General features: G+C 49.3%; 1 protein-coding gene across 2 annotated transcripts in view; it reads left to right on the top strand.

Annotated features, from left to right (window-relative positions):
* The window catches only part of RAB11FIP1 (RAB11 family interacting protein 1), a 28525-nt gene extending 5447 nt beyond the window's left edge, over positions 1 to 23078 (top strand). The window contains exons 2-6 of one of the 2 annotated variants that reach the window (XM_069484974.1): positions 8748 to 9193; positions 10269 to 11028; positions 11985 to 13811; positions 14521 to 14629; positions 20127 to 23078. In XM_069484974.1, coding sequence (XP_069341075.1) covers positions 8748 to 9193; positions 10269 to 11028; positions 11985 to 13811; positions 14521 to 14629; positions 20127 to 20345 — 3361 coding nt within the window. In that variant the 3' untranslated portion in view covers positions 20346 to 23078. The remainder of the gene's footprint in view (positions 1 to 8747; positions 9194 to 10268; positions 11029 to 11984; positions 13812 to 14520; positions 14630 to 20126) is intronic. The other variant, XM_069484975.1, reaches the window with a different exon arrangement.
* Positions 23079 to 25038: the final 1960 nt, after the last annotated feature.

The following is a 25038-nucleotide window of genomic DNA, read 5'->3' as shown; positions in this document are numbered from 1 at the left end:
TAAAAAATGTTATAATTATCTTACAAGCAATACATGTACTTATTGAAATGCCATCAACTCCGACATACATTTGCTGATGTCACTCTTCCTCCTCCTTAGTGATGATCTGAGATACCCATTAGAACACTATAGTTTGCATTGCCGTGTGTCCTGGAAAATCATGTCTTACCCTATACTTTTGGAGAGACAGCTAGGTCTGGCTTAGCTCCAGAAGGATAAGAAGGCCTAGCCCTAAATAGAGTGATAGGAGGTGGTTTTAGATCTTATCTTCATCCCAGAGCGGTTCCTGGGGCAGATCTCTAAACCTCAGGGGTCTTTGAATTCCAACAAAATTAACACCCAGACCCTTGCATTGGCCAGGCGGGTTCTGCTCACCTTAAGGTGTCCCGGGTCAGACCTCATGCCCCATCTGGCTCAGGAGGAGGCCAACCAAGCCTGACTTGTCTGCTCTCCCCTGGGACAGGGACCACGTCCGTCCGTCTTGTTCGTTGCTGAGTGAGCCCGCGTCTCTGCCAGGGAGTGAGTGGTTGCGGTGCCTGCAGGCCCAGGGCAGGCGGTGGTTTGCCTGAGTGAACATGGAGACCCATTTAATGTTATGTTTAGCCCAGTGGATTAGAGACCCGGGATGTCCGAAGTATGAGGTCAAAGCTCTGCTTATTTCAGTTTCCCAACTGGGAATACAGCATCGGAAATCAGAAATCGTAGTCAGTGCCCTATTGAAGAAGCGGGTTACCTGCAGCGGCTTGGTAGCTAATGAAGCCTTTGGCAAAGGAGCCAGTTTTAGCGCTAATGAGAGGAGAAATTCCTTTCCTGCAGGGAGAAGTCTGTTGATAATCTGGTAGAGAAGAATCAAGGGCTGGAGTCTGCAGGGTGTTCCTGGGGACACGCTGAGGAATGTGCCTGCGGAGAGAAAAGGCAGCGGTGATTAAGTGTCTCTTCCTGAACGGAGTCCTGGGAGGGCATTTCCAAGGAATCCCACAAAAATATCCTAGAGGTGTGGCTGACACACACTTCGCTTTTTAAATAGTCTTTTACTGAAAGGGACGTGGCTAACCTCTAGGTAGGACAATTAAGGCTTCCAGAAAGCCTCTTGTTGCCCTGAAGAGTGGGTGTCCTGTGCAGAGTGCAGCCCAGCAGTCCTGGGCTATTCCTTCAGGACTGTCCCCGTCCCCCCACGGCACCAGTCCTGCGGGGGGTCCCTTTCCCACTCAGCGAATCGTGACATACAGTTCACCAGAAGGGAACGTTTCATTTTTTACTAATCATTTGTTATTAAAACAGGATTTAAAAATGCTTTGGGTGTGTGTGTTTCCCCTCCCTTCTTTGGACTTACCTTGCTTAGGAAATAAATCACGGACGCTTTGCTCCCTTGCCAGGAGCTCTCATGGAAAGGAGTGTGAGGCTGTTTATGGGGCGAGGAGGGGACCGAATGTTCTTTGATGTCGGTCATGCTGAAGTTTGTTTGTTTTCTTTTGTCCTGGCCAAGGGATGTTGAACCAAAGTATTATTGTATTTTCTTTTTCCATCCTTAAAGTCTCCTTGTGTGAGGACCCCATGGTTGCCACGAGACTCTGTTCTTTGACAGACAAATCAAACGCATCAGTGGCATTTTACATTTGGGCAAGCGGTGAGGTAGATAGGGGATCTGATGGTAGAATATTAACACGTGTGGCTTTTTGAGATACGATCAAGCTTTGTAAAGAATCGGTAAGCCACTGATGGGAGTGGTAAACTTCCGTGTTTAAAAATGCATTAATGTTTCTAATTTTTAGAGAATCTTAAAATACTGATGCTCGGTATTTCCTTCAGTCTTCACCTGCACGGAATTCGGTATTGCTTTGCACTTAGCAAGCGTGTCTCGATTCAGGTACTTAAGTAAGTTATGCCACCGTGGCGTGTCTCTGAGAGTCTGGGAGCCCTCTGTTTCGCGTCTGCCCCACCTGTGTAGAGACCTGGAAGAGTTCTATGAGGATCCTTACATTTCTCAACAAGTTACAGAAAATGTACGCTAATCATGGTGTTTTAAAAATTCTTATATATTTTTTAATTTTGGAAATTGTGTGATACCAACCAATTTTGGAAGTCTTTTCTACTCTCTTTAAATGCAGATCATTGTTACTTATATGTGGTGGATAAGTTTGGGTACTTAGTAATACAGTCAGTAAGAACTGTTAGTATCTTAGATTGCCTTTTGAGAACCATCTGAATGGGTAAATATGGTATATATCTACTTAACAGAATATCAGATAGCCATTAAAAATGACGACTGTGAAGATTGCAAGGCGATAATGTATAATACGCTACAGATAGAATTGCATGTACACGCTGGTTACAACCGAGTAGTAATTATAGTTAAGATTTATAGCCAGGAACTGTTCTAAGCACTTTACCTACATTAAGCCATTTAATCTTCACAACATCCTTGTGAGGTGGGTGCTCTCAACCCTGTTTCAGAGGAGGAACCTGACCCACAGAGAGCTTAAACATCTTGCCTAAGGTCTCTCAGCTACTAATTGTTAAAACGTACAGGAAAAAGACTTCAAGAAAATTTGTAAAGAGGTAATAGATTAGCATGAGATTGAGTTAATTTTTAAAAATACGTATTTACATTTTTTTTTTTCTGTAACCTGTTTTGATTACTTTCTAAGAGAATTTCTGTAGAACCAGTTATAATCTAGAAAGGGCCAGAAGCATTTTTAACCTGTCTTTTCTGTACTCTCTCCTCTACCAAGTCATTCATCAGTTCTTAGGATTGAGTTTGCTGGCTCCAAATAGCCTTCCAGGGCTGCTAGCATGGCTGTTTCAGGGATTAGGGTGAAAAAATGAGCCCCGGACCATTGGCTGTTCTCATGATTTATCAGGAGTTCTTCCAAGTAGCTGACGTGGGTCGGAGGGGAAGGTCTAGGGAGGCAAGGTCAGCGGTGGGTGATTCTGTATTCAGAGTTAGGTGACAATGACCAGCTACCTTGTTCCTTAACAAAACTTGTTACGCTGCATAGCTTCTGTAAGGTACACATCACAACTGTTTTATAGGCCGTAAACATCCCTGTCTCTGTTGGCGAGGCATTGCTTCTGGGACACCGGGAGAAAGGACTGGGCATTTCACCCGTACAAAATCACTCCCTTTCAGAACGTTTTTAGATGTTCTCAGCTGCTAAACCACATACATAATTTTCAGCCTCATTTTTATTCCCTGGGGAATTCGTGAACCACTGTTAAAATTTCTTCATCTAGGAAAGACTGAATGCGTCTTCCGTCCAACGCGAGGTCAGGGGTAGTTCTGTTCTTCCTGCTTCTTTCCTCACCTGAGGCCATCGTCCCCTGTGTCATAATGCTTGGTTCATGTGGACGTGACTCACGCTGCAAAGTCGGGGTTGAGATTTGCACGGTAAGGGGAAGTAGACAGTCACATTGACCCTGGAGTCCAAACTTCGCGCAGAGACAGCTGTCCCTTGAAATTAACACTGGCACATCTGAAATGCGGAAGCAACGTGGGCGGCTGGTGGCCGCCCTTTGCCTGTGTCTGATCCAGGGATGCGGTACCTATGCATTTGCTGAGCAGTTCCTTGGTAGCTGGTTCTTATGGCCCCTTGGGGCTTAAATTAGCCGAGAACCTTATTTGTGTGCGAGTCCTTATTTGTGATGAAATCGGGTATTTCAGCAGGGCCATGTGTCGTTATTTTCTCATGCCTCAAAGTTAAAAAGTGGGCAGCAGTTGTCCCAACGTCACACCCCGGCGGGGAAGTTCGCTGGGCCTGCTCTCGGTCCCACAGGGGGGTGAGCGGCTCAGGGCCTCTTTATCTCTGTCACTCCAGTGCCTGGCATGTGAAAATGCTGGAACTGAATCTTTGGAGCCATCATTTCTCTGTACGTGTCTGCCCTCCGGGGTGCTTTAGAGGAAAAACATGTTTGTTTCAGCTACAGAAAGATTATTTTTGAGACAGACCGGTCGGTGCTTTACCAGTATAATCCCGAGTGTCTGCAGGGATGCACCGGGAGGCCTTTATCTCCCAGCAGCAGGAGCCACGGGCCTGACTCTGCCACATTCCCGCCGAAGGCCCCTGGATCAGCTTGCCTTGTGTTTGAGAAACCAGCTGTCCACTGTGAGGCGAGCCTGCCCTGAGAACGGGGCGTGGTTGGATGGTTTTAGCTGCTCCCGAAAGACTGTTAAAAGCCCAGGGTGTTTCGCAGCGTGGATCGGGACACCGGCTCCCGGCAGGGCCACTCGGCAGGCAGGGCAGCGTCCTGCCCCTGCTCTGTCCTCTGTCGTGGTGACGCAGACTCCCGTGTCCTTCTCACCTGTACCCAGCCCATTCTTCTTCCACATTCCCTTATTTCTCTTCATAAGACAGCTTTTAGAAAGTGTAAAAGACTTAAATGACTTTTTGTATATTTTTAGCTGTTGCCTTATCTTGTGTTTGATCAAAAAAAACCAAAAGTCCAAAAAAACAAAGCCAGGAGGGCTGCCTGTTTGTTTGGCCAATATGCATTTTTGCTTGTATCTGCCCAGACCCTCACTGGGAAGGTGCACGCAACAGATAACAGTGGTTATCTCTGGGAGGAGGACAGGGGAGCATGGGGTCAGGGGTGGGAGGAAGACTGAATGTTTCATTCTGTACTATTTTGTATGATTTTAAGTTTTACCCTGTGCTTGTTATTACTTAAAAATACAGTTTAGGCTGGGTGCGGTGGCTCACGCCTGTAACTCCAGTACTTTAGGAGGCGGAGGTGGGAGGATCACTCAAGGCCAGGAATTTGAGACCCCTTTTCTACGGAAAAAAACAAAAAACAAAATTGACTCGGTGTGGTGGCCGCGCCTCTAGTCCCAGCTAGTTGGGAGGCTGAGGCAGGAAGATTCACTTGAGCCCAGGAGTTCAAGGCTGTAGTGAGGTTTGATCAGGCCACTGCACTCCAGCCTGGGTGACAGAGCAAGACCCTCTCTCTTAAAAAAAAATATGTGTGTGTGTGTATATATATATATATATAGATAGATAGATGGATATAGTTTATAGAAGTTTTGTGTTACTTTCTACATATTCAGAGATCCCTTTAATTCTTACAGGACCAAGTTTTAATTATAAGCAAAATTAATTATTTACTTATAGAAAGGATCACTTGATTTTTTTTTGATAGATTGAAGGATTTTTTTTCAGAATACAGGCTTAAAATAGACTTGCTACACTGAGATTATGGCTTTCTTTCTGTACTCTGCCCTTTCGACTAGCAAAATGGACCCAACCCTGATTTCTGAGATAATAGCAGCGTTCTGGGCCGTGTGGAAGGCAATGCTGGAACACACCCACGCCGCCATCGCTTGTCCTGCGGCAGGCTGGGACTTTATTATTCGTGAACTGCTTCTGGGAGGTGCAGGACTTAAGGGAACTTGAAAAACAAATGGACAGAAACACTTAGAAACTGAATCGATCTTAAATGTTAAAACCTACAGTTATGTCTTGGTATTTTATTTTTTTATATCTTTGAGACTCTGTTGCCCACGCTAGAGTGCCGTGGCGTCAGCCTAGCTCAGAGCAACCTCAAACTCGTGAGCTTAAGCAATCCTTCTGCCTTAGCCTCCCGAGTAGCTGGGACTACAGGCATGCACCAGAATGCCCAAGTAATTTTTTCCATTTTTAGTTACCTGGCTAACTTTTTTCTATTTTTAGTAGAGACGGAGTCTCACTCTTGCTCAGGCTGGTCTTGAACTCCTGAGCTCAAGCGATCCTCCCGCCTCGGCCTCCCCAGAGTGCCAGGATTACAGGCGTGAGCCACAGCGCCCGGCCTGTGTCCTGGTTTGGGATTTCTTAGGGCAAGACATTCATGGACTGTGGCTTTCACGCATCTTACCAAATTATGCTTGGGTCAAATATCCATTAAACTGTTTTTGAATCTAAGGATAATATCGGTAGTAGAAGAAACAATTCATGTTTTCCTTTGCAGCTTTAATAATCCAGTGCAGATTTTTGAAAATTCAGAACGTTCGCTGGCTGCTTACCTGCCTAAGATACTCAGTCTCCTTTTCATGTCCTTAAATAGCCCCGTGGCTGTTCTTGGCTACTTGGGGTTGGTTTTAGGTTTGCTTGTGAAATAAACATCAAGAACAGTTGGGGAAGTTTTTGTTTGCACCTCCTAATAGTGTTGGAAGTTTCCAGAACAAATCCCACTTTGCTTGGGGATTGGACCTAAGTGTCAGGTAATAATAATCAGTCCCCAGGGAATGTTCTGGAGTTGGTTGTAGCTTTGCTCATAAAACATCAGGAAGTGTGAACAAAAACTTCACTGATGCCTTTGGAAAGGAGGGGCTGGAGTTGTCAGGTGGTTTTCTTTGAAGTCGATAATGTTTTTGCACCTCTGGGGAGGGCTGGCAGAAGCCCCTATGTGGAAGAGCTGGGGGGAGCCTTGGGCTGACCCCCTGCCAGGGCGGAGGTGGGGTGCCCTGCCTGCCCCGGGTCATCTGAGCCTCTGCATTCAGCCTTCAGTAACTTCTCCTTTTCAGGTGCCTCCGGTCAGTATTTACAAAAGCCAAACACCCTTCATCACCAAGGCTACCATTTACCACATGACTGTCAGAGGAGAAAAATACAAATAATCCTCTCAAAATCTAAGGGACAAATATGCAAACTATTCCAGGCCGGCCCTGGGAAACGTATTGGAAAGATACCAGCCTGGCCTGTGGATCTGGGTTTTAAAAACCATAACAGATTTCTCCTAAAGGCCCAAAACTGTAGCTCACATAATTTTACCAGATCTTGGCTATATTTTGCTAATCCGTTTTAAATTCTTCTGGATGACTTTGTATACTGGACTCTCAGTCCAGTGTTACGATTTGTGATTGACGGCAAGTGGTGGTGGTTTACTTCCTTTCTCCTTTTATCTTTGGATATTTATTTATTTATTTATTTTTGAGACAGGGTCTTACTCTGTTGCCCAGGCTAAAGTACAGTGGCGTCATCATAGCTCACTGCAACCTCAAACTCCCCGGCTCAAGTGATCCTCCTGTCTCAACCTCCTAAGTAGCTGGGACTACAGGTGTGCACCACCACCACGCCCGGCTACATTTTAATTTCTGTAGAGATGGGGATCTCTCTGTTTTGCTCAGGTTGGTCTCAAACTCCTGGCCTTAGGCAGTCCTGCCACCTGGGCCTCTCGAAGTGTGAGGATTGCAGGCCGTGGGTGGCCTGCACATTTAAATTAGAACCTTAAACTTTCCTCTCAAAGAGTTTAAATTAGAGTCCTCCTTCCTCTGTGTCACAAAAGACAGCCTGTCAAAGATAAATCAGGAGAGAGTTTAAAGCGGGAATCTTGTTGTGGGAGAAGGCACAGGAGCTTTGGGGCAATGTAGAGCTTGCTGAGAATCCTAGCTGCACTCCAAGATTGCCAGACCTCCTACAGATAACCTAGATGGAGAGCTTCGGTTTCCTCCTCTGTAAAACGAGTTCGCCCTTTGCTGCATGTCCTCCTGGTGTGGCTGGAATGAGGATGTTTCCTGGTGTGCGCAACGCCAGGCCCGCAGGTGCTGCTCAGGTGGTAGGTAGCTCTCTCCTGCCCCGGCCCCTTCCCTGCAAGTGCGGAGTGAGCCAAGACCTGTTGGGGGCAGGGACCTGCCCTGGGAGCGAGCCCGGGCTGACCGGAGAGGAAGTGGTGCTCTTTTGGGCAAAACCATCATTTCCTTCAAGCCCTCGGCCCTCAGCTCTTAAATAGGTCACCAAACAGAGCGTCTGAGTGAGAGTTCTGTTTGCCCTGTGCACGGCTCTCCGTAGACCAGGTGTTTGGAGGCATTTGTCCCTTAATGGTCACACCGCTAATGAGGTTCACGTTCTCGCAGTTCCCCAGTGGTCCTGCAGGAGTGTAGGACTGCCAGGGGGAAAGCGATTGCCAAGGGGTGGTTTCCTTTCTCTGAAGTTTGTCAGTCAGTGGAGTCGCACTGGTGTAATGTCATTTGCCACGTCTTGAAATCGTTTGCACATGACCACGTGAAATACTTGAATAACATTTGTATGTTCCTTTTTCTGAGGATTAAGACAGAGAAGAATGTCCCCTTTCCAATTTCTCTATTTTTGTTGTGGTAAATAACATAAAATTTGCCATCTTAAATTTTAGCTGAATGATAACTGTAAATAATTTTACAGTTATTTTTAGCCGTTCAGTGGCGTTAAATGCATTCACATTGCTGCACGGCCCTCGCCACCGTTCGTTCTCCCAGCTTCAGTCTGCAGTCGGCACACGGCAGCTCCCCTGTCCCTCCTTCCTCCAGCCCTTGGCAGCCACCGCTCTCCTCTTCCTTGATGAACTTGACCGCCCCAGGTACCCCACAGGAGTGGAATCATATAGTATTTGTCACTTTGCGACTGACTTCACTCTTAAAAAAAAAAACAAAAAAAACCCCTCTGTCTTGTGTGCTCCATTACCCCCTCGCAGGAACTGTCCTTAATACAAACTCTTGGTTTTTCTCTGCGATTTACATACACCTGCCCACCACCTCCTCAGCTGTTTGTGTGTGATCTTTGCATTTGTACCCCATTGAAGGAAAGTATCAGTCATTGGAAGTGATTTGATGGAATGTTTATTTTATGTTTTTATTCATCTTTAGAAATAGCTCTCTTCTCAAAAATAAAAGTACAGATTCTGCCCTCTACCCCTGACCCCTGCCTCTCCCCAAAGAGAAAGCGTTTGGGGAGGTTGGTCGTGGCAGAGAGGGGAGGGCCGGTTCGTGGGGACTGTGAGATGTTTCATGCCCTTGTTCTTTCCAGGTGGCACACCCTGAGGTCCAAGCCGGGGAAGAAGGACAAAGAGCGGGGAGAGATCGAGGTGGAAATCCAGTTCATGAGAAACAACATGACCGCCAGCATGTTCGACCTCTCCATGAAGGACAAGTCTCGGAATCCGTTCGGGAAACTGAAGGACAAGATCAAGGGGCGGAACAAGGACAGTGTGTCAGATACCGCGTCAGCCATCGTGCCCGCCACGACACCCTCTGTCGACAGCGATGACGAGTCTCCATCCAAGGACAAGAAGAAGAAGTCAAAGATCAAGACCTTGTTTTCCAAGTCTAACTTGCAGAAAACGCCGCTCTCCCAGTCCATGTCCGTCCTGCCGACTTCAAATTCAGACAAAGTGCTGCTGCGTCCCGGGGACTTCCAGTCCCGGTGGGGCGATGACGACGATGAGGATGAGTCCTCCTCCGCCTCCTCGGACGGTGAGTGCTCGCCGCCTTCCCTCGGGACCTTCCTCCTCCTCTCAGCCACGTGCTGAGAGAGGAGAACAGCTCAGAAGAGGAAGACTTTTAATCCAGTCTCGCAGTTAATGAAACGAGGGTGGCGGTGGGCGCCTCGGGAAGGATGCCCCTCTGTTTCTAAGCCTGCTGGTTTCTAAGAATGTGTAAATTCCTCATCCAAAATGTCTGGCTCTGTAACTGACGTGTAGGAGTTCAAGCTTTTGGAGCTAACAGGATGAGTCCCATGAGTGCATCCAAGTTTTTTTGTTTTATTTTGTCTTTGTTTTTTTTTTTTTTTAAGATAGGATCTCATTCTGTCACCCAGGCTGGAGTGCAGTGGCATCATCATAGCTCACTGCAGCCTCCAGCTCCTGGGCTCAAGGAACCCTCCTGTCTCAGCCTCCCGAGTAGCTGGGACTACAGGTGTGAGCCACTGTACCTGGCCAATTTAAAAAAAAAAAAAAAAAAAATTTTAGAGCTGGGGTCTTGCTATGTTGCTCAGGCTGGTCTCGAACTCATGGCCTCAGGTGATCCTCCTGCCTCTGCCTGCCAAAGTGCTGAGATTACATGGCCACCATACCTGGTCTGTTGGTTTCTTTCTTTTTTTTTTTTAAGGATAAAATCATGGAACCTATTCTGATTTTTCACTAATTCATCAGATAGTTATTGAGCTCCTCTGATACACTTCCCTCTCCTGGGGCATATCCCTAATGAAAGCCCAGGAATGTAAGTCCTTGAACTCTGAATTAATTGTGTGTTTTGAACTTCAAATTTGAATGACTAAATCCCTCCGGTTGGCCAGATTCTGCTACTCTCCCAAGAATGATACCCTTTTCATTGGTTTAACATCGGGTTTCCCAGCCAGCACCGTGGACAATCTGGGCCAGAGAGTCCTCTGTTGTGGGTGCTGTGCTGTGCGCTGTAGGGTGGCACGTACCAGTCGTACCCTCCACCCCCAGTTGTGACAACCAGAAATGTATCAACAGATGCCTCCCTCCACATCACAAACTGCTGGCTTAACCCATCCTCTTTCTGTTCTTTGTTTTCCTTCCCGCAGTCACGTCTCACAAGAGGACAGCAAGCACGGATCTCAAGCAACTCAACCAGATCAGCTTCACCCTCCCCAGGAAGGAAGGACTCTCCTTTCTTGGTGGCCTTCGGTCTAAGAATGACACGCTTTCCCGCTCTAACGTGTGTATCAACGGGAACCACGTTTACCTGGAGCAGCCGGAAGCCAAGAGCGAGACCAAGGACGGCAGCCCGTCTTCCTCCCCGTCCCCGCAGGGCTTCAGGAAGAAGCATTTGTTCTCATCCACGGAAAACCTGGCTGTTCGGTCTTGGAAGGAGCCTGGGGAAGGAGGGGAGGTGCCCCCCGACAGGCGGCTCTCCGAGGACGCTCTGAAGTCCATGTCTCTGCCAGCCTACCGGCCGGTCAGTGCAGACACCAGGGAAACCACAGCCCCGGCGAACTCGGAGGCTGCCAAGGAAACCAAAGAGAGCAAGAAGCCAGAGAACAAGAGGTCCTCTTTGCTTTCCCTGGTGACAGGGAAGAAGGATGTGGCCAAGGGCAGCGACAGCGAGAGCCCCCCTGGCGGCCTGGGGAAGGGGAAGGAAGGCTCGCTCTCGGAGGTCAGCGAGGACCGTGGGAGAAGATCTGAGAAGGATACTGCAGCTGTTGTCTCTGGACGGGGTAACTCCCTGAACCCCTTTGAAGACGTGCAGATCACAGAACCAGAAGCTGAGCCAGAGTCCAAGTCTGAACCGAAACCACCTGTCCCCGCTGCCAGGGCCCCCCAGACCAGAGCTGTCAAACCCCGGTGAGTCCCTGCTCATCTCACGCAGCCTGTCCCTCATGCGCGTGGTGCTCAGCAAGGCCCCCTTCTTGCTTGTTCCACGACGGTACCCGCATGTGCCAGTGGTTTGCGGGCTGAGTTGTTATTTAGCCAGTCCCCACTGTCAGCCTGGCCTGCGCTGCACAAATGCAGGGATGTTTCCTAGCCCCAAGCCACTGCCCAGCAGGCACGGCCCGTCCATCTCGACGGGATGAGCAGGTCGCGGTGGAACACAGGGGTACAGCAGATTCTGAGAGCTGCAAGCTTGAGGTCTGGGGTAGTGCACGACCTGTGTTTACTGAGTTCTTACCACACATTTCCCTTTGAGGCAGATGTTATCTCTCCTTCTCGTACTTTGGCACCGGTTTGCTGGCGTGCGAGACCCTCAGTCCACTCTCAAGGGTGCCTGTGACGGTCCTTGCATGGCCACTCTTGCCCCGCAAGAGCCCGTGTGAGCCTTGGGGGCTTCGCTGATTGAGTGACTCACACGCACAGTATTTCTGTGGTCCGGGCTGGGACAGACTTTTGAGAGACTTTTTTTTGGAGATTCTGCTTGCTTTGTTCTGATACACACATACGCACACTTGTATACACACACACACACACACACACACACCCTGTTCCTCTTAAACATCTGTGCCTGTTGCTTTACATCTTTTATTGCTTTAAACTCTCTAGATGCTTTTTGCCCCGAAGTAATCAAATGCTAGGGTTTTGTGTTAATCACCACGAAAAACTGTAGGCTGGTGTCCCTTTTGTTTGTTAAGTATTGATGTTCCTTCATTAACTTCTTAAGGTACTGCCCCAAATGTAAAAAAAAAAAAAAAAAAAAAAAAGCTCTCCCTTTTAAACGGGTTTATTTTTGCATGTTTTGTTTTTTTTTTGGTCTCCCGCCATGCGTCTGCAACTGACCCGCAGATTTTATTTTGTCGTTTTTGCAGACTGGACGTGTCTCCAGAGCCCCAGCCCACAGCCAGGCCCCTTCCTCACCCTCACTCTCCTCCTCCTTTTCCTGCTTCCCCCTCCGGTTCTGGCCGGGCACCTGCCCCCTCTGAATCAGGGCGTGGTTCAGAGGCACAGTCCTCTGAGTGTCCTTCTGTCGCCTCCTCTTTCTCATCTCCTATAGCAGCTCCCATTGCCACGTCCACTCCGATCGAGGGTTGGCCTCCCGCAGACGGGGGCCAGGCCAGGTCTGGAGAACCGTCCCCGCTCCTTGAGGCAGAGTTGCAAAAGGAGACTTTGACACCAGCTCCAGATACCGTTTCTTCTGCCCTGGGACCACTTTTGGAACAGCCGCCCATTCCAGCGTGCGAAGGGCCGGGGAGGCCCGGAGAGAGGGGTACGGGGGACAGCGGCAGTGACAGATCCGAGGGGCCTCTTCCAGAGCAGCCTAAAATGGGGCGACAAGAACTTCTGGGGTCCCCCCCGACAAAACAAGACTATATCCCATCCTCTGAAGGGGCCCAGGAAGGAGCGTCTGCCCTTTCACGGGGCGGGGGCAGAGTCGCAGGCCCAGCCGGGAAGCCTCCCCTGGGGGGCAGCACAGGCCTCCAGAGTCAGTCTGGGCCTTCGGGGGAGAACGAATCGGGGGGCAGTGGGATGACCGCTTCAGTTACGGCAGCCGCACCCCCTCCTCACATGGGAGAGTCGGTCCCCTCCTTTGACTCTGGGGTGCAGAAATCTGCAGAGATGGGTGTGAACGTCAGCGAGGGCCAAAAGAAAACCAAGAAGCGCGTGTCGTTTTCCGAGCAGCTCCTGGGTGAAGAGGAGGTGGCGAGGTCCGCTGGGCGGGTAGAGGAGGACGACAGTCGTCCCCGGGAGCTGACTCCTGCAGGGACTGCCGCTGGAACCGCGTCTGGCAGAGAGCCCGCTGGCCATTCCCGCACGGAAGATGCCGGGAGGGAACCTGCCGCTGCAGCCAGGCCCGCGCCAGCTCCCACGCAGGGTCGTCCCCTCCGCCCCTCCCGCGACGAGCGCTTCTCCCAAGGCCCCGAGAGTGAAGCAAGCTCAGCGAAAGACACCCTGCTCTTTAGGGTGGAGGGAGACGATGCCCTCCTGGCTCAGCGTCAGAGCAAAGCCAGTGACCACGAAGGGCTACTGTCTGACCCCCTGAGTGACCTCCAGTTGGCCTCAGATGTTCGATCTCCCGTCATGGCTGATCTGAACTTGACCCTTCCTTCCATTCCCGAAGTCGCATCGGATGATGAAAGAATAGATCAGGTGGAAGATGACAGAAAGACAGCAAAGGTGGCAACTCCAGACAAAGGAGCTTCATCCTTGAGCACAAGTGTCGGGCCAGATGGGTTGGCACCTGCAGAGAGCCCGAATGACTTCACGTCAAAAGCACCCAAAGCATCCGTGACAGCTCCTTCAGGACAGACCGCGGCTTCAGGAATTCAAAAGCCACACCTTGGCAAGAGCTCAAGTTTGGAGAAACAGCTGCCCGGCCCTGGCAGTGGCGAGGAAGAAAACCCGAAGGGAAATGGGAGTCTTAGTCAGCCTCCTGGCACGTCCCTGGACTCTCCTCTCCCCAGCCCCTCCCTTTCTGAGACCTTTCTTGCCACACACTCTGTCCCCAGCTCTCCACATTCTGACACTCAGCACACCAGTACAGCAGAATCTCAAAAAAAAGCAACAGCAGAGGGCTCGGCTGGGAAAGGTGAACATTTTGGCAAGAGGAAGCCACTCCTTCAGGCCTGGGTCTCGCCCTCAGAGACACATCCAGTCTCAGCCCAGCCAGGCGCTGGCCCCGGGCCAGCCAAGCACAGGTGAGAGACGGGGAGATTGTGTTTGTGAATGTGAGCGGTGTCCCCTCTGCATCTTGCCTGCAGGGGTTGTGGCTTTCCGATGGCTCAGATGTTCTGGTGTTGCAGCCCAGCTGCCTTGCTGGTAGGGCCGTCCCTTGTGGGGGCAGTGGCTCAAGACACTGCTGCGTTTGTAGCAAGATCGTAGCAGCAGTCTTCAAGGATAGCTCAGGAATTGTTCTGCAGGGTCACATTTGGAGCTCACACGTTGCAGAAAGGTAGGTGACCAGTGTCTTAACAGTCTCACTGACCATAAGTGGTAGCATCTAGCGGTGTTGAGAACTTCCTCCAAGCACTGCCCAGCGTGCAGCGGGCATGTTTGCTCTGAACTCTTTCTTTGCTGTGGGGACACGAAAGCTCTGCAGGGAGCTCCACGGTGGAGTCCTAGGCTCTAGTTGCCTCCAAAAATAAGAGACGGCCTTTAAGGTTCTCCTGATACTCATAACAAGACTGAGGGTCTCGTGAGAACATCAGGACACCCGGCCAAGGACGTGCTTTGCTGGCTTGCCCGTGGCTGCCTCCGTTTCTGCAGGAACTGAGACACCGGAGATGTGAGCAGCGTGTGACCCATTCTGCCCCTTGTCCAGCTCGCTGGCTGCCATCCTTGAGATGGGCAGTTTCTCGGTTTTGCCCTTACAGAAAGGTCTAAGGATCCTTTCCCCCTTTTCTTTAGACTTCATCCTGTGAAGCCCATGAACACGACAGCCACCAAGATTGCTAACTCCAGCCTGGGAACCGCCACTGTCATCAGTGAGAACATGATCAATGAAGCCATGACGAAGGTATGTCTTCTGGGAAGCTGGCGTGGTCGTTAGGGAGCTACAGCGCACCTGCTTCTAGGGTAACGCCAGGAGGTACCGAATCGTAAGCCTGGGGTCTCTGGGTCACCTTTGGAAGCCCTCAGGTATTCCAGTGGATAATTACTTTTCCCCTTATAGTTATTTAGTTATTGTTGAAGTTTATGTGTGTCTCAAGCAACGTGACCGACGCTGGCACTTCATTCTGATGAGAAGAAAATGCCACCCACACTCTGGCCCCTTCAGGTCGGACGTTTCCTTTCTTATCTTTTGGCAAGAATGTAAAATTCTTACCGTTGTAATCATTGCATAGATATACTTCTTCAGTAACTTTACTTTGAAATAATTTCAAACATTAAAAAAAGTTGCAAGAGCGGCACAAAGAGCCACTGTGAAGAACCCCTCCTCCCGCTGCACCGGTTTGTCACATTCGGCCAGGTCTGCCCTGTCGTCCTTGCCTCCCCCACCCTACGCTGGCTCTGCTTGCACAGGTGCAATCCGCCATGTTTTTCCCCTGAACCATTTAAAAGTAAGTTGTATACCTCACGCTTCTTTTACCCCTAAATAGTTTAAGTGTGTAATTCCTAACAATAAGGACATTCATCAAAATCAGGAAATTTAACATTAATGCGATGCTGTTTTCTCAGCTGTGGTCCATATTTCAATTTCCCCAATTGTCCCTCTAGTGTCCTTTTAGTTTTTTTTGGCTTTTGTTTCCCAGTCCAGGGTCCCTCACTGCATTTGGTTGTCTTGTCTCTGCATTCCCCTTTGCTCCAGAATAGTTCCGTAGCATTTTTTTTTTTTTTTTAATCTTTCAAGACATTGACACTTAGGAGTTTAGATCAGTTGTTTTGTAGAGTCTTCTTCAGTTTGGGCCTGTCTATTGTCTCCTCGTGGTTTGGCTGATGTTACTCATTCTCGGCAGGAATTAACCATACAAATAACGTGTTCTCCACGTGCCGGCTAGAGAGGCGCATGGCGTCAGATTGTCCCACCAGGGACAGTGGTCACTCTGATGATTAAGTGCAAGGTTACTGTTTTCTCCCTTTACAATTGAAAAAAACGTTGGTGGGGAGTTAATTTCAGACCATGTGAACATCCTGTTCTTCATCGAACTTTTACTAACAGGCTTTAATATACATCAATGAATATGATGGCTGAAAAATTGTAATTTTTCCAGCTCCTTCACTTGTATGGAAATACTCTTAAATTCTCTTTTCCACTCAATAGTATATCATAAGCATTTTTTTTTTTTTTTTTTTTTTCTGAGACAGAGTCTCACTCTGTTGCCCAGGCTAGAGTGAGTGCCGTGGCATCAGCCTAGCTCACAGCAACCTCAAACTCCTGAGCTTGAGCGATCCTCCTGTCTCAGCCTCCCGAGTAGCTGGGACTACAGGCATGCACCACCATGCCCGGCTAATTTTTTCTCTATATATTTTTAGCTGTCCATATAATTTCTTTCTATTTTTAGTAGAGATGGGGTCTCGTTCTTGCTCAGGCTGGTCTCGAACTCCTGAGCTCAAATGATCCGCCCACCTCGGCCTCCCAGAGTGCTAGGATTACAGGCGTGAGCCACCGCGCCCGGCCATAAGCATTTTTGCTTGTTGCTATTTAAGTCTTTGAAATGGTCATACCAGTATTTACTTAACCATTCCCCTATTATTGGCTATTTAGGTTGTTTTCTAGTTTTAAATAGGAATTAACACTACAGTCAACAATTTCCTGCATAGAACTTTTTCTCTTCTTTCTTTTAGATTCTGTCCTTAAGCTAAATTTCTGGGGAGAATATTGCTGGTTTAGAGGATCTCTTCTCTTTAAAAAGCGTAGGCTAACATTAAAAAAAGACTCCTCCCCACAGAAACAAAACCAGCCTTCCAGATGATCTCTGCCAGTGTCTTCATCCTGCCCTTTCTGGGTCTAAACTCAGAAAGATTTAGAATGTGGCCTTTCTGTAAATCCCTGGGCTTCGACTCCTTGTCATGGGGACTGGACGAGAATGATTTACGGAGGCCTTGGTGACCCTTAGTGGGCAGGGATGTATTATATTTCAAATATGTGCAGAGGAGCTTCCCGACTGACTCCTGGGAACTGCAGTCTGTAGAAATAAACATTATTTTTATTTTCATCAGGGCAGCTAAAGTTTCACTCAATTATAGATTTTACAGTGCCATGGACTCCAAGATATCAAATAGTTTTGTTTTTGTTTTTTGTGGGGGAGATGGGGCCTTGCCATGTTGCCCAGGCTGGCGTGCAGTGGCACGAGGTCGTAGTGCACTACAGCCTCGAACTCCTGGGCTCAAGCAGTTCTCCTGTCTCAGCCCGTCCCTGCCAGTAGCCAGGACTACAGTTGTGATCCATTGTATGTGGCTGAAAGTGTTTCTCTAAGTGCCGGGTGATGGTTATTCCCTCCGGCTTCATCGTGCCCCTACCACTAGGAACGGGGATAAAGGTTCACTGGAAGCTGGAGGTCTGAGTTTTGGATAAAAGAGGCCAAGTCATCATAACAAATTACTGCTGAAAACAAGCTGGCATCCTCCAGCAGCCCTGCCCTCTCTTCTCTTGTAGGGCGTGCTGACGGGGCAGGCGGTGAGCATCGGCCTCACAGTTGCCAGCCACAGCCAGAACCGTGTACCTGCTACAGGGTAGCCGGCGCCTACAAATGCACTCTTACTTCGACCAGCTTGCCTGGCTTCTGTGTGGGCGCTGCAGGTAGAAGAGGCAGCACTTATCTTCCTGGAGTTAACGATATTTACCATTATTTACCAGGAAATGGGGCAAAAGAACAGCATAAAGGGGACAGTAATGTAAATTAGGATCATTTAGCAGCCTCCCTTCCCCTCTTCCTTTTACCCTGGAATGCAGCATAGCTTCAAAGAGAAACAGACCCCTCGTTCTCAGGAAGTTAGCAAGACCCTCGCTCCCACTTTGTTTATTCTTCCGAGCTCATTCAGTCAGGGGCTTCTCTCCTGACCTTGATTAAGAGAATAACTGGCCTCGAAACAAAGGCCCCCGCCGTTCGTTTTTGCTCCTGGTTCGGAAGCCCTGCCGCAGCCCCTCTGCCTGCCTGCGGCCAAGGTCTCGGTCCCGGCACACCTAGCGAAGGTTCCGAGTGAATGTGCTGAGCTTCCTGGAGACTGCTGTCGGCCTGCCACATGATTGAGGCTTCGTGCCAAGGCCTAAGCCAGTGTTTATGAAAATAACTATGCTTTGGAATATTGCAAAATAAGAGAGAGGTTAGGGGAAGAAATTGCATACCTAAAGTTATGAAAAGCTAGCTGGATCATTACTACAGTGATTTTTTTCCCCCCTTGGTTTAGGGTCTCTATCCTTTATAGACGATTTATAACTGGGAGGTTATTATTTACCACGGTGGTTTTTAATGCTTCCGTTTTAAAATAGTACAGCCAACTAGACCCAAAACTCATCTGTTATATGGAAAGAGTTGGACACACATTTGCATGTACATGATCATTATCACACCCACGTAAAAAGCAAAATCGGGGTAAAAATCCTGGCAGGATATACGTGACAGTGGCCACTGCTCTCTCTTGTGTCAGTGGGTGTGTTCTCTGTGCCTCTTCTCCTTGGCCAGTGCTCACCTTTTGCAATGCTGGAATGCGCGCTGTAATTTTTAAATCATCACATAGCTGGGCTCTTCTCATTTCAAAGTCCTTTTATTTATTTATTTTTGCGACTGTGCTGGGGCTTCAGTCGCGTCGTGGAAGGGCGAGTGTTGGTTCTGCGCCTGCCTTAGCTGCTGTTGGAGGAGGTAGTCTCTTGGCCTTCCTGTAGACAGAGAAACCATAGACCCCCAGGGCAGTGAAACTGTTACTGCCTCGCAATTCTGCAGGCAAAGTCTCTTCATCTTGTTTCTTTAAACTTACAAATCTCCGGAACCACAGATTTCAGGAAAAGTCACTTTTGTCTCCCTCAGTGGAGACTTGTACAACACGTTACTTTTTGTTTAATCTTTATCTTGTGTTTCCTTGTGGTTCAGGCCTCTTGGGCTTGCAGGTGGGCTCCAGGCGTCCCGGATTATTGACGCCGAGGAAGCCCAGCCACCATGCAGGGCACCCGCTCTCGCCAACAGCGAGAGCGCTCAGCCCTGGTACAGGCTGCTGTGCACCCCGCGGGTGTGACTAGATGGCCGAGGGTGATGACTGGTGGCACTTGGCGTAGACTCTGCATATTTTGCGAGTATGAAATAACTTCAAATGGGGTCTCTGAGTAGCCACTGCATCAACTAATTCAGCACATCCTTCTGAGTGTGGCTTAATCAGCAGCACGTTGGGGTTGAGCAGCGACCCGCGGCCTGGAAGGAGAGCCTCATCCGCACCCTCTCTAGCCATGTGCGTCATGGGCCTTTTCAGGCTTGGGCCCATCTCCAGCTCTGCACTGGGGTTTGGTTATGCAAGCTCCTAGTGTACCCAGAGTAGCAAACACTCATTTGGAGGACTGAGTCCTCCCATGATGACATTTTTTTTTTTTTTTTTTTTTTGTGACAGAGTCTCACTCTATCACCCCTGCTAGAGTGCAGTGGCATCATCATAGTTCCCCGCAGCCTCCTGGGCTCAAGCGATCCTCCTGCCTCAGCCTCCCGAGTAGCTGGGACTACAGGCATGTGCCATCATACCCGGCTAATTTTTCTATTTTTTGTAGAGATGGAGTCTCGCTTTTGCTCAGGCTGGTCTTGAACTCGTGAGCTCAAGGCATCTACCGCCTCGGCCTCCCAGAATGCTGGGATTACAGGCGTGAGCCACCGCGCCCGGCCCCCTGATGACATTTCTTAAAACTCCAAACCCAGAGTCAAGTCCAGAGGCCCCCAGCCTGTGAGCCAAGTGTGGTTTTTATTGATACATTTTTAAATGGTCATAAAACAGAAAGCAAAAGCAAGCAAAGCCAAAGGGGAACATGCAACAAAGGACATACGTGTCCCACAAAGTTTAAAATATTTATTCTCTGGCCCTTTATAGAAAACTTCAGTCAGCAAACTGTTTTCACCCTCACTTGAAAAGATATTCCCAGGAGACCCCGCTCATGAATAACATGTTGTTCTTTTTTCTTTTTTTTTTTTTTGAGACAGAGTCTCACTCTGTTGCCCGGGCTAGAGTGAGTGCCGTGGCGTCAGCCTAGCTCACAGCAACCTCAAACTCCTGGGCTCAAGCGATCCTCCTGCCTCAGCCTCCCGAGTAGCTGGGACTACAGGCATGCACCGCCATGCCCGGCTAATTTTTTCTATATATATTTTTAGTTGTCCATATAATTTCTTTCTATTTTTAGTAGAGATGGGGTCTCGCTCTTGCTCAGGCTGGTCTCGAACTCCTGACCTCTAGCGATCCACCTGCCTCAGCCTCCCAGAGTGCTAGGATTACAGGCGTGAGCCACCGCGCCCGGCCAACATGTTGTTCTTTTGAGTTTCTTTGAGACAGTGGATTTCTGTGCCGATTTGATAACGTCTCCCCCTTCTCTGTCCCCTCCACAGAAGTACAGCCCCTCGGACCCTGCCTTCGCCTACACGCAGCTGACCCGCGACGAGCTGATCCAGCTGATCCTGAAGCAGAAGGAGACCATAAGCAAGAAGGAGCTGCAGGTGCGCGAGCTGGAGGACTACATCGACAACCTGCTGGTCAGGGTCATGGAGGAGACCCCCAACATCCTCCGCGTTCCCGCCCAGGTCGGCAAAAAAGCCGGGAAGATGTAAATCGCCGGGACAAAGCAGAGACATTTTCGTGAGTCTGTTTCCGCCTGCTCCCGAGGTCAAGCACTCGGCGTGCCGAGAGCCAGCGGCAGGCTCCGAGTCACCGTCTCCCTCGCGCAGTTGTCTGGCCAGAGTAGACCCTGCCCACCGAAGTCAGGTTAATGATTACAATGACTCTTTCACTGTGTGTTCCCACGGCTGCAGTTTTAAATGCCGCGGTGCCTTTAACCGGGTTGTGAATATTTTATGCCCACCAGAGGTGCGGTCATCGGATCTGATCCTGAGCCCCAGACTGGGATGGCACAGGAGGTGTGAATGTGTTTTAACACTAGGGTTTTCTCTCTTTCTCGCTGAGACTTTTTTTGATGCATTCCGGTTATTAAAGCTCCGGGAGAGAGGAGGAAAGGGCCCGGCAGTCGGTGCTGTGTTACACGTACTCTCTTGGCTTTTGAGTAGCTCAGGTGTACTCTTGGCTGCAGATGCTACATTTTGATACCATGTAAACCTACCCAGCTTCTCAGACTTGGGTCTTGGTTTTTTTTTTTTTTGTTTTTTGATGGGAACAGAGGCATTTGGGGAAAGCCTCTGGCTGTGCCTTTCAGGTTTTGAGCAAGCTGCCTTTTCTAAACGTGAACTTCTATTCTCGAGCCTTAAAATGTGCCCTTTAGATCCATGGGGCCATTCTACTGGAGGTATGAAAAGTAGAATACAGGAATTAGGAGAATTACTCTTTACTCACTAAGGGGGAGTTGGTCAAAGTCCCTCCCTTGGTGGCAGCAGGGGTCCTGCGGGCTCCGCTGGCCTGTTTAGTGCCTTAATGGGGGGGGGGTTGATCCCAGCACCCACTGCCGTCGGGTACGCAGTGACGTCAGTGGGGTTCCTTTGGCCGTTCCCCCCTGCCTTTGCTTGGCTGGTTGCCTTGGCAGCACTTCCTGGGGAGAGACAGGGTCCACCAAGTCCTCAAGATGAAGAAGCCCCTTCATTGTGCACGGGACAGGGAGCCACAGTCTGGGACCACGAAGGGCTTCCACTGTGTTCCTGTGTCTGCCCCTTGAATACCTCCCGGCCCTGCCCAAGAGGAAACCCAGGTTACTTCTGGGATACTGGGGAAGTTGTAGTGAGGGGCTTGATGCAGTTAATAAAATTTAAAAGCCAGTAGAAAGAAGAAGTGCCGCAGCCTTTAAACTGTTGTTTCTTTTTCATTTTCCTTCACGAATACGCTCACAGGCATTTTACCTCCATGTTGCAAAATTGTGAAGAGCAAGAAGATGATACTATTTTTTGCACTGCTATATTTTCAAAATCAGATTAATAGACGTGTACTTTTTAAACTAGGGTACTTGACCCCTTCTTAACTAAAAGCACCAGTTCAGATTCTTTGGGTAAATTCGCTGTTACTCACCTAATATTGGAACTGGAATATTTCTTTTTATTTTTTGAGACAGAGTCTCGCTTTGTTGCCCGGGCTAGAGTGAGTGCTGTGGCATCAGCCTAGCTCACAGCAACCTCAAACTCCTGGGCTCAAGCGATCCTCCTGCCTCAGCCTCCCACGTAGCTGGGACTACAGCATGTGCCACCATGCCCAGTTAATTTTTTCTGTGTATATTTTTAGGTGGCCAGATAATTTCTTTCTATTTTTAGTAGAGACAGGGTTCTCGCTCTTGCTCAGGCTGGTCTCGAACTCCTGACCTCTAGCGATCCACCTGCCTCCGCCTCCCAGAGTGCTAGGATTACAGGCGTGAGCCACTGCACCTGGCCTGGAATATTTCTGTATTGCTCATTTTTCCTCCTGGTTGTGATAGAATCTTAGCAAATCTTGTGATCTCTCCTAGGGGAAGAATATCACAGGCCCATGGCGTGGGCGGGGGTTGAGATGATAGCAGTTTTTAAATTGGGACTGTCTTCTGTGCATGTTCTTGTTATATCGAGGGTAAGAGGCAAGGTTGTCGGCTGCAGAATCCCTTCTCAGGATTCTGTCTGCTGCAGCGTGGGTCATAGTGGAGCACTTTAATCTGAAGGATGATACTGTAACCTGATTTATCTAATTAGCTTTTAATTATCTACAGCTATTTTATTTTATTTAATTCCTCCTACAGTACTGGGGACCACTGTAAACTTCTCAGATGACTTGTATTTTTGTAGTGCTATGAAATTTATTTACACACTTATAAAGAAAACCGTATATTCACTTGAATTCTGGACATGCACATGTGCGTGTTTGTTCCGCATTATTTTTTACTTGATATAAATGCATTTTTACTGTGATAACCCAAGTGCGCTGGGGGGCAGGTGTGCACTGAAAGGTCTCTCTCCCTTTGGGCAGCTGGCACAGAGACCTGCGTCGTTCGTGAGGACGGCTGGTGTGGAGATATCTGCTGCTGGGACCTGGGATTTGTCACTCAGTGTGTGAGAGGGACCTCTGGGTGGAGCCGTGAATTCCTGTGCTCTGAAATGCCACTTGGAAACTCTGGAGAATGAAGGACAATTGACTTAAGGGTGTGTCTGGCTTCTGCCACTGCTGGAAAAAATTCAGTTTATAGCATCCCTGCACCTCACAGGGTAGATAACCTGGGGGCCGTTCAGTGAATACCTGTTGGCCTTCAGGACTCAGCTCTGCGGGCTGGTTGTCTGGAAGCTTTAGCCTTGCTCTGAGCCATTAGCGGAAGGTAGGGAACTGGAGCACTAGGGGTCCGCCACTGGCGGTGTCAGAGGGCACACATCGGTGTCAGAAGGCACACATCGGTGTCAGAGGGCACACATCGGTGTCAGAGGGTACACATCGACACATGCGGAGAGCGGGCATCCGCCTCCCGCTGCTGCAGAGCCAGCCTTTCTGTCTGCCAGTGAACTTGAGCTTCCTGAAAACACGCCAGTCCTCTGTCCTATTGTTTCATATCATCTCCTTCCTTGGTGGCCAGTGTCCTGCCCTCGCCTTTTACTCCAGCGTGTTAACCTCATCAAGGTAGCGGAAAGGAGGAGGAGGGAGTCTGCCCCTTGCCATGCTGAAGGGCTGGGGACCCTGAGTGGCAGGGGGGGGCGGGCCACACCTGCAGGAGTGAGATACCAGTGTGTGCTTTCTGGCTTTGCCGAGGGTGGGAGCTCAAGGCCAGAGAGGGGGTGGAAGACCCATGACACTTAGCCATACACTGTAGCGAGGCAATTTAATGTTAAAGGACGCACCGTCTTCCCTCCCTGGGTCCTTTCGCCCAATCAACCTTTTTTCTTTTTTTAGAATGACTAAGTAATGATCTGTCAGGGCTGAAAGGTTAATTGCCTTAGATGGAGAACTTAACTCCTGGCGTCCACACCAGCCTCCCCGCCTGGCCTCTCCACGTCTACTGTGTGGGCCACAAACTGACTTCCCCGCCCGCCAATTGAAGGATCGCCCAGCGTTTCTGGATTATAGAATTATGATTTCCTGCTTTGTTACTTTGGGAATTTTGAATTTCTTCGGTTTTTGTTTTTAAGAAATAACCTAAAATTTCCTACAACACTAAATAAAATGGTACTGCCTTTCAAAGATCTGTGTCTGTGCTTTAGTATGAATGAAAATTTCTCCTGTTTTCCTGGAAAACCTCTTGGGTGGGGTTGGAGACCCGTATTTCTCATCCCGTGAGGGTCTCTCACTTGGATTCCTGCTGTGGCCGTCTTGCCTGGTGCCGGGGAATCCCAACACCCTTTTTCCTGCAGAGGATGGGACATCTCAGATCCCTTCCTTAGGACACACGCTTCCTCTTGGCCTGAGGGGTCCTGGCAGTTGCCAGGTAAACATTATTGGAATGTTCTGCCAGCGCCGCAAGCTGCCACCTTGTCCTTTGCAGCAGGTGCCTTTGACTGAGCATATGCACAAGGGTCCTTCCATGATCTCCCCACCCCCCACCACAGGGTTCCCAAAGACTGAAGTCTTTGCTTCGAGGGCATGAGTTGAATTCAGCCTGGGTTCAGAACTGGTCCTTAGTTCAGTCAACTCCATATCGTTTCTGAATAGAGGGTGTTAGGGCTGCACAGGAGTCTCCATTGAGCTCATCTCTCCACAGCCCTGAGCCTGGAGGTCCGCCTGCCTCACAAGTGACAGGTGTCCGTGGTCCATGCTCTAGCGTCCCGGCCCTGTTGGAACTGAGGAGATGCTTTCGCATTCTCAGGGATAAAAGCCACGTCGTGGACAGACGGAGGCAGGCGGTACCTGTGAGCCTCCTGGGTTGGGCCTGGGGGTGCTGCCTGAAGGCCCCCCTGGTTTTGGTGGAGGGGCCTGGTTACCCCAACTGGACATCAGTGGTGGGACCACCTGTAAAGGGATATGAAAACAGCTTCTTTTTTTTTGAGACAGAGTTTCGCTCTGTTGCCCGGGCTAGAGTGAGTGCCGTGGCCTAGCTCACAGCAACCTCCAACCCTGGGCTCAAGCGATCCTCCTGCCTCAGCCTCCCGAGCAGCTGGGACTACAGGCCTGCGCCACCATGCCCGGCTAATTTTTCTATATATATTTTTAGCTGTCCATATAACTTCTTTCTATTTTTAGTAGAGATGGAGTCTCGCTTTTGCTCAGGATGTTCTCGAACTCCTGACCTTGAGCGATCCTCCCGCCTCGGCCTCCCAGAGTGCTAGGATTACAGATGTGAGCCACCATGCCCGGCCGAAAACAGCTTCTCTTAATAAAATCCATAGTCTTCCAGGTTTGATAAAAAAAAAAAAAAAAAAA

The sequence above is a fragment of the Eulemur rufifrons genome, chromosome 12 (assembly GCF_041146395.1).
Source record: "Eulemur rufifrons isolate Redbay chromosome 12, OSU_ERuf_1, whole genome shotgun sequence".
In the NCBI taxonomy this organism is placed as follows: Eukaryota; Metazoa; Chordata; class Mammalia; order Primates; family Lemuridae; genus Eulemur; species Eulemur rufifrons.
This window is presented reverse-complemented; position numbering and strand designations above follow the sequence as displayed.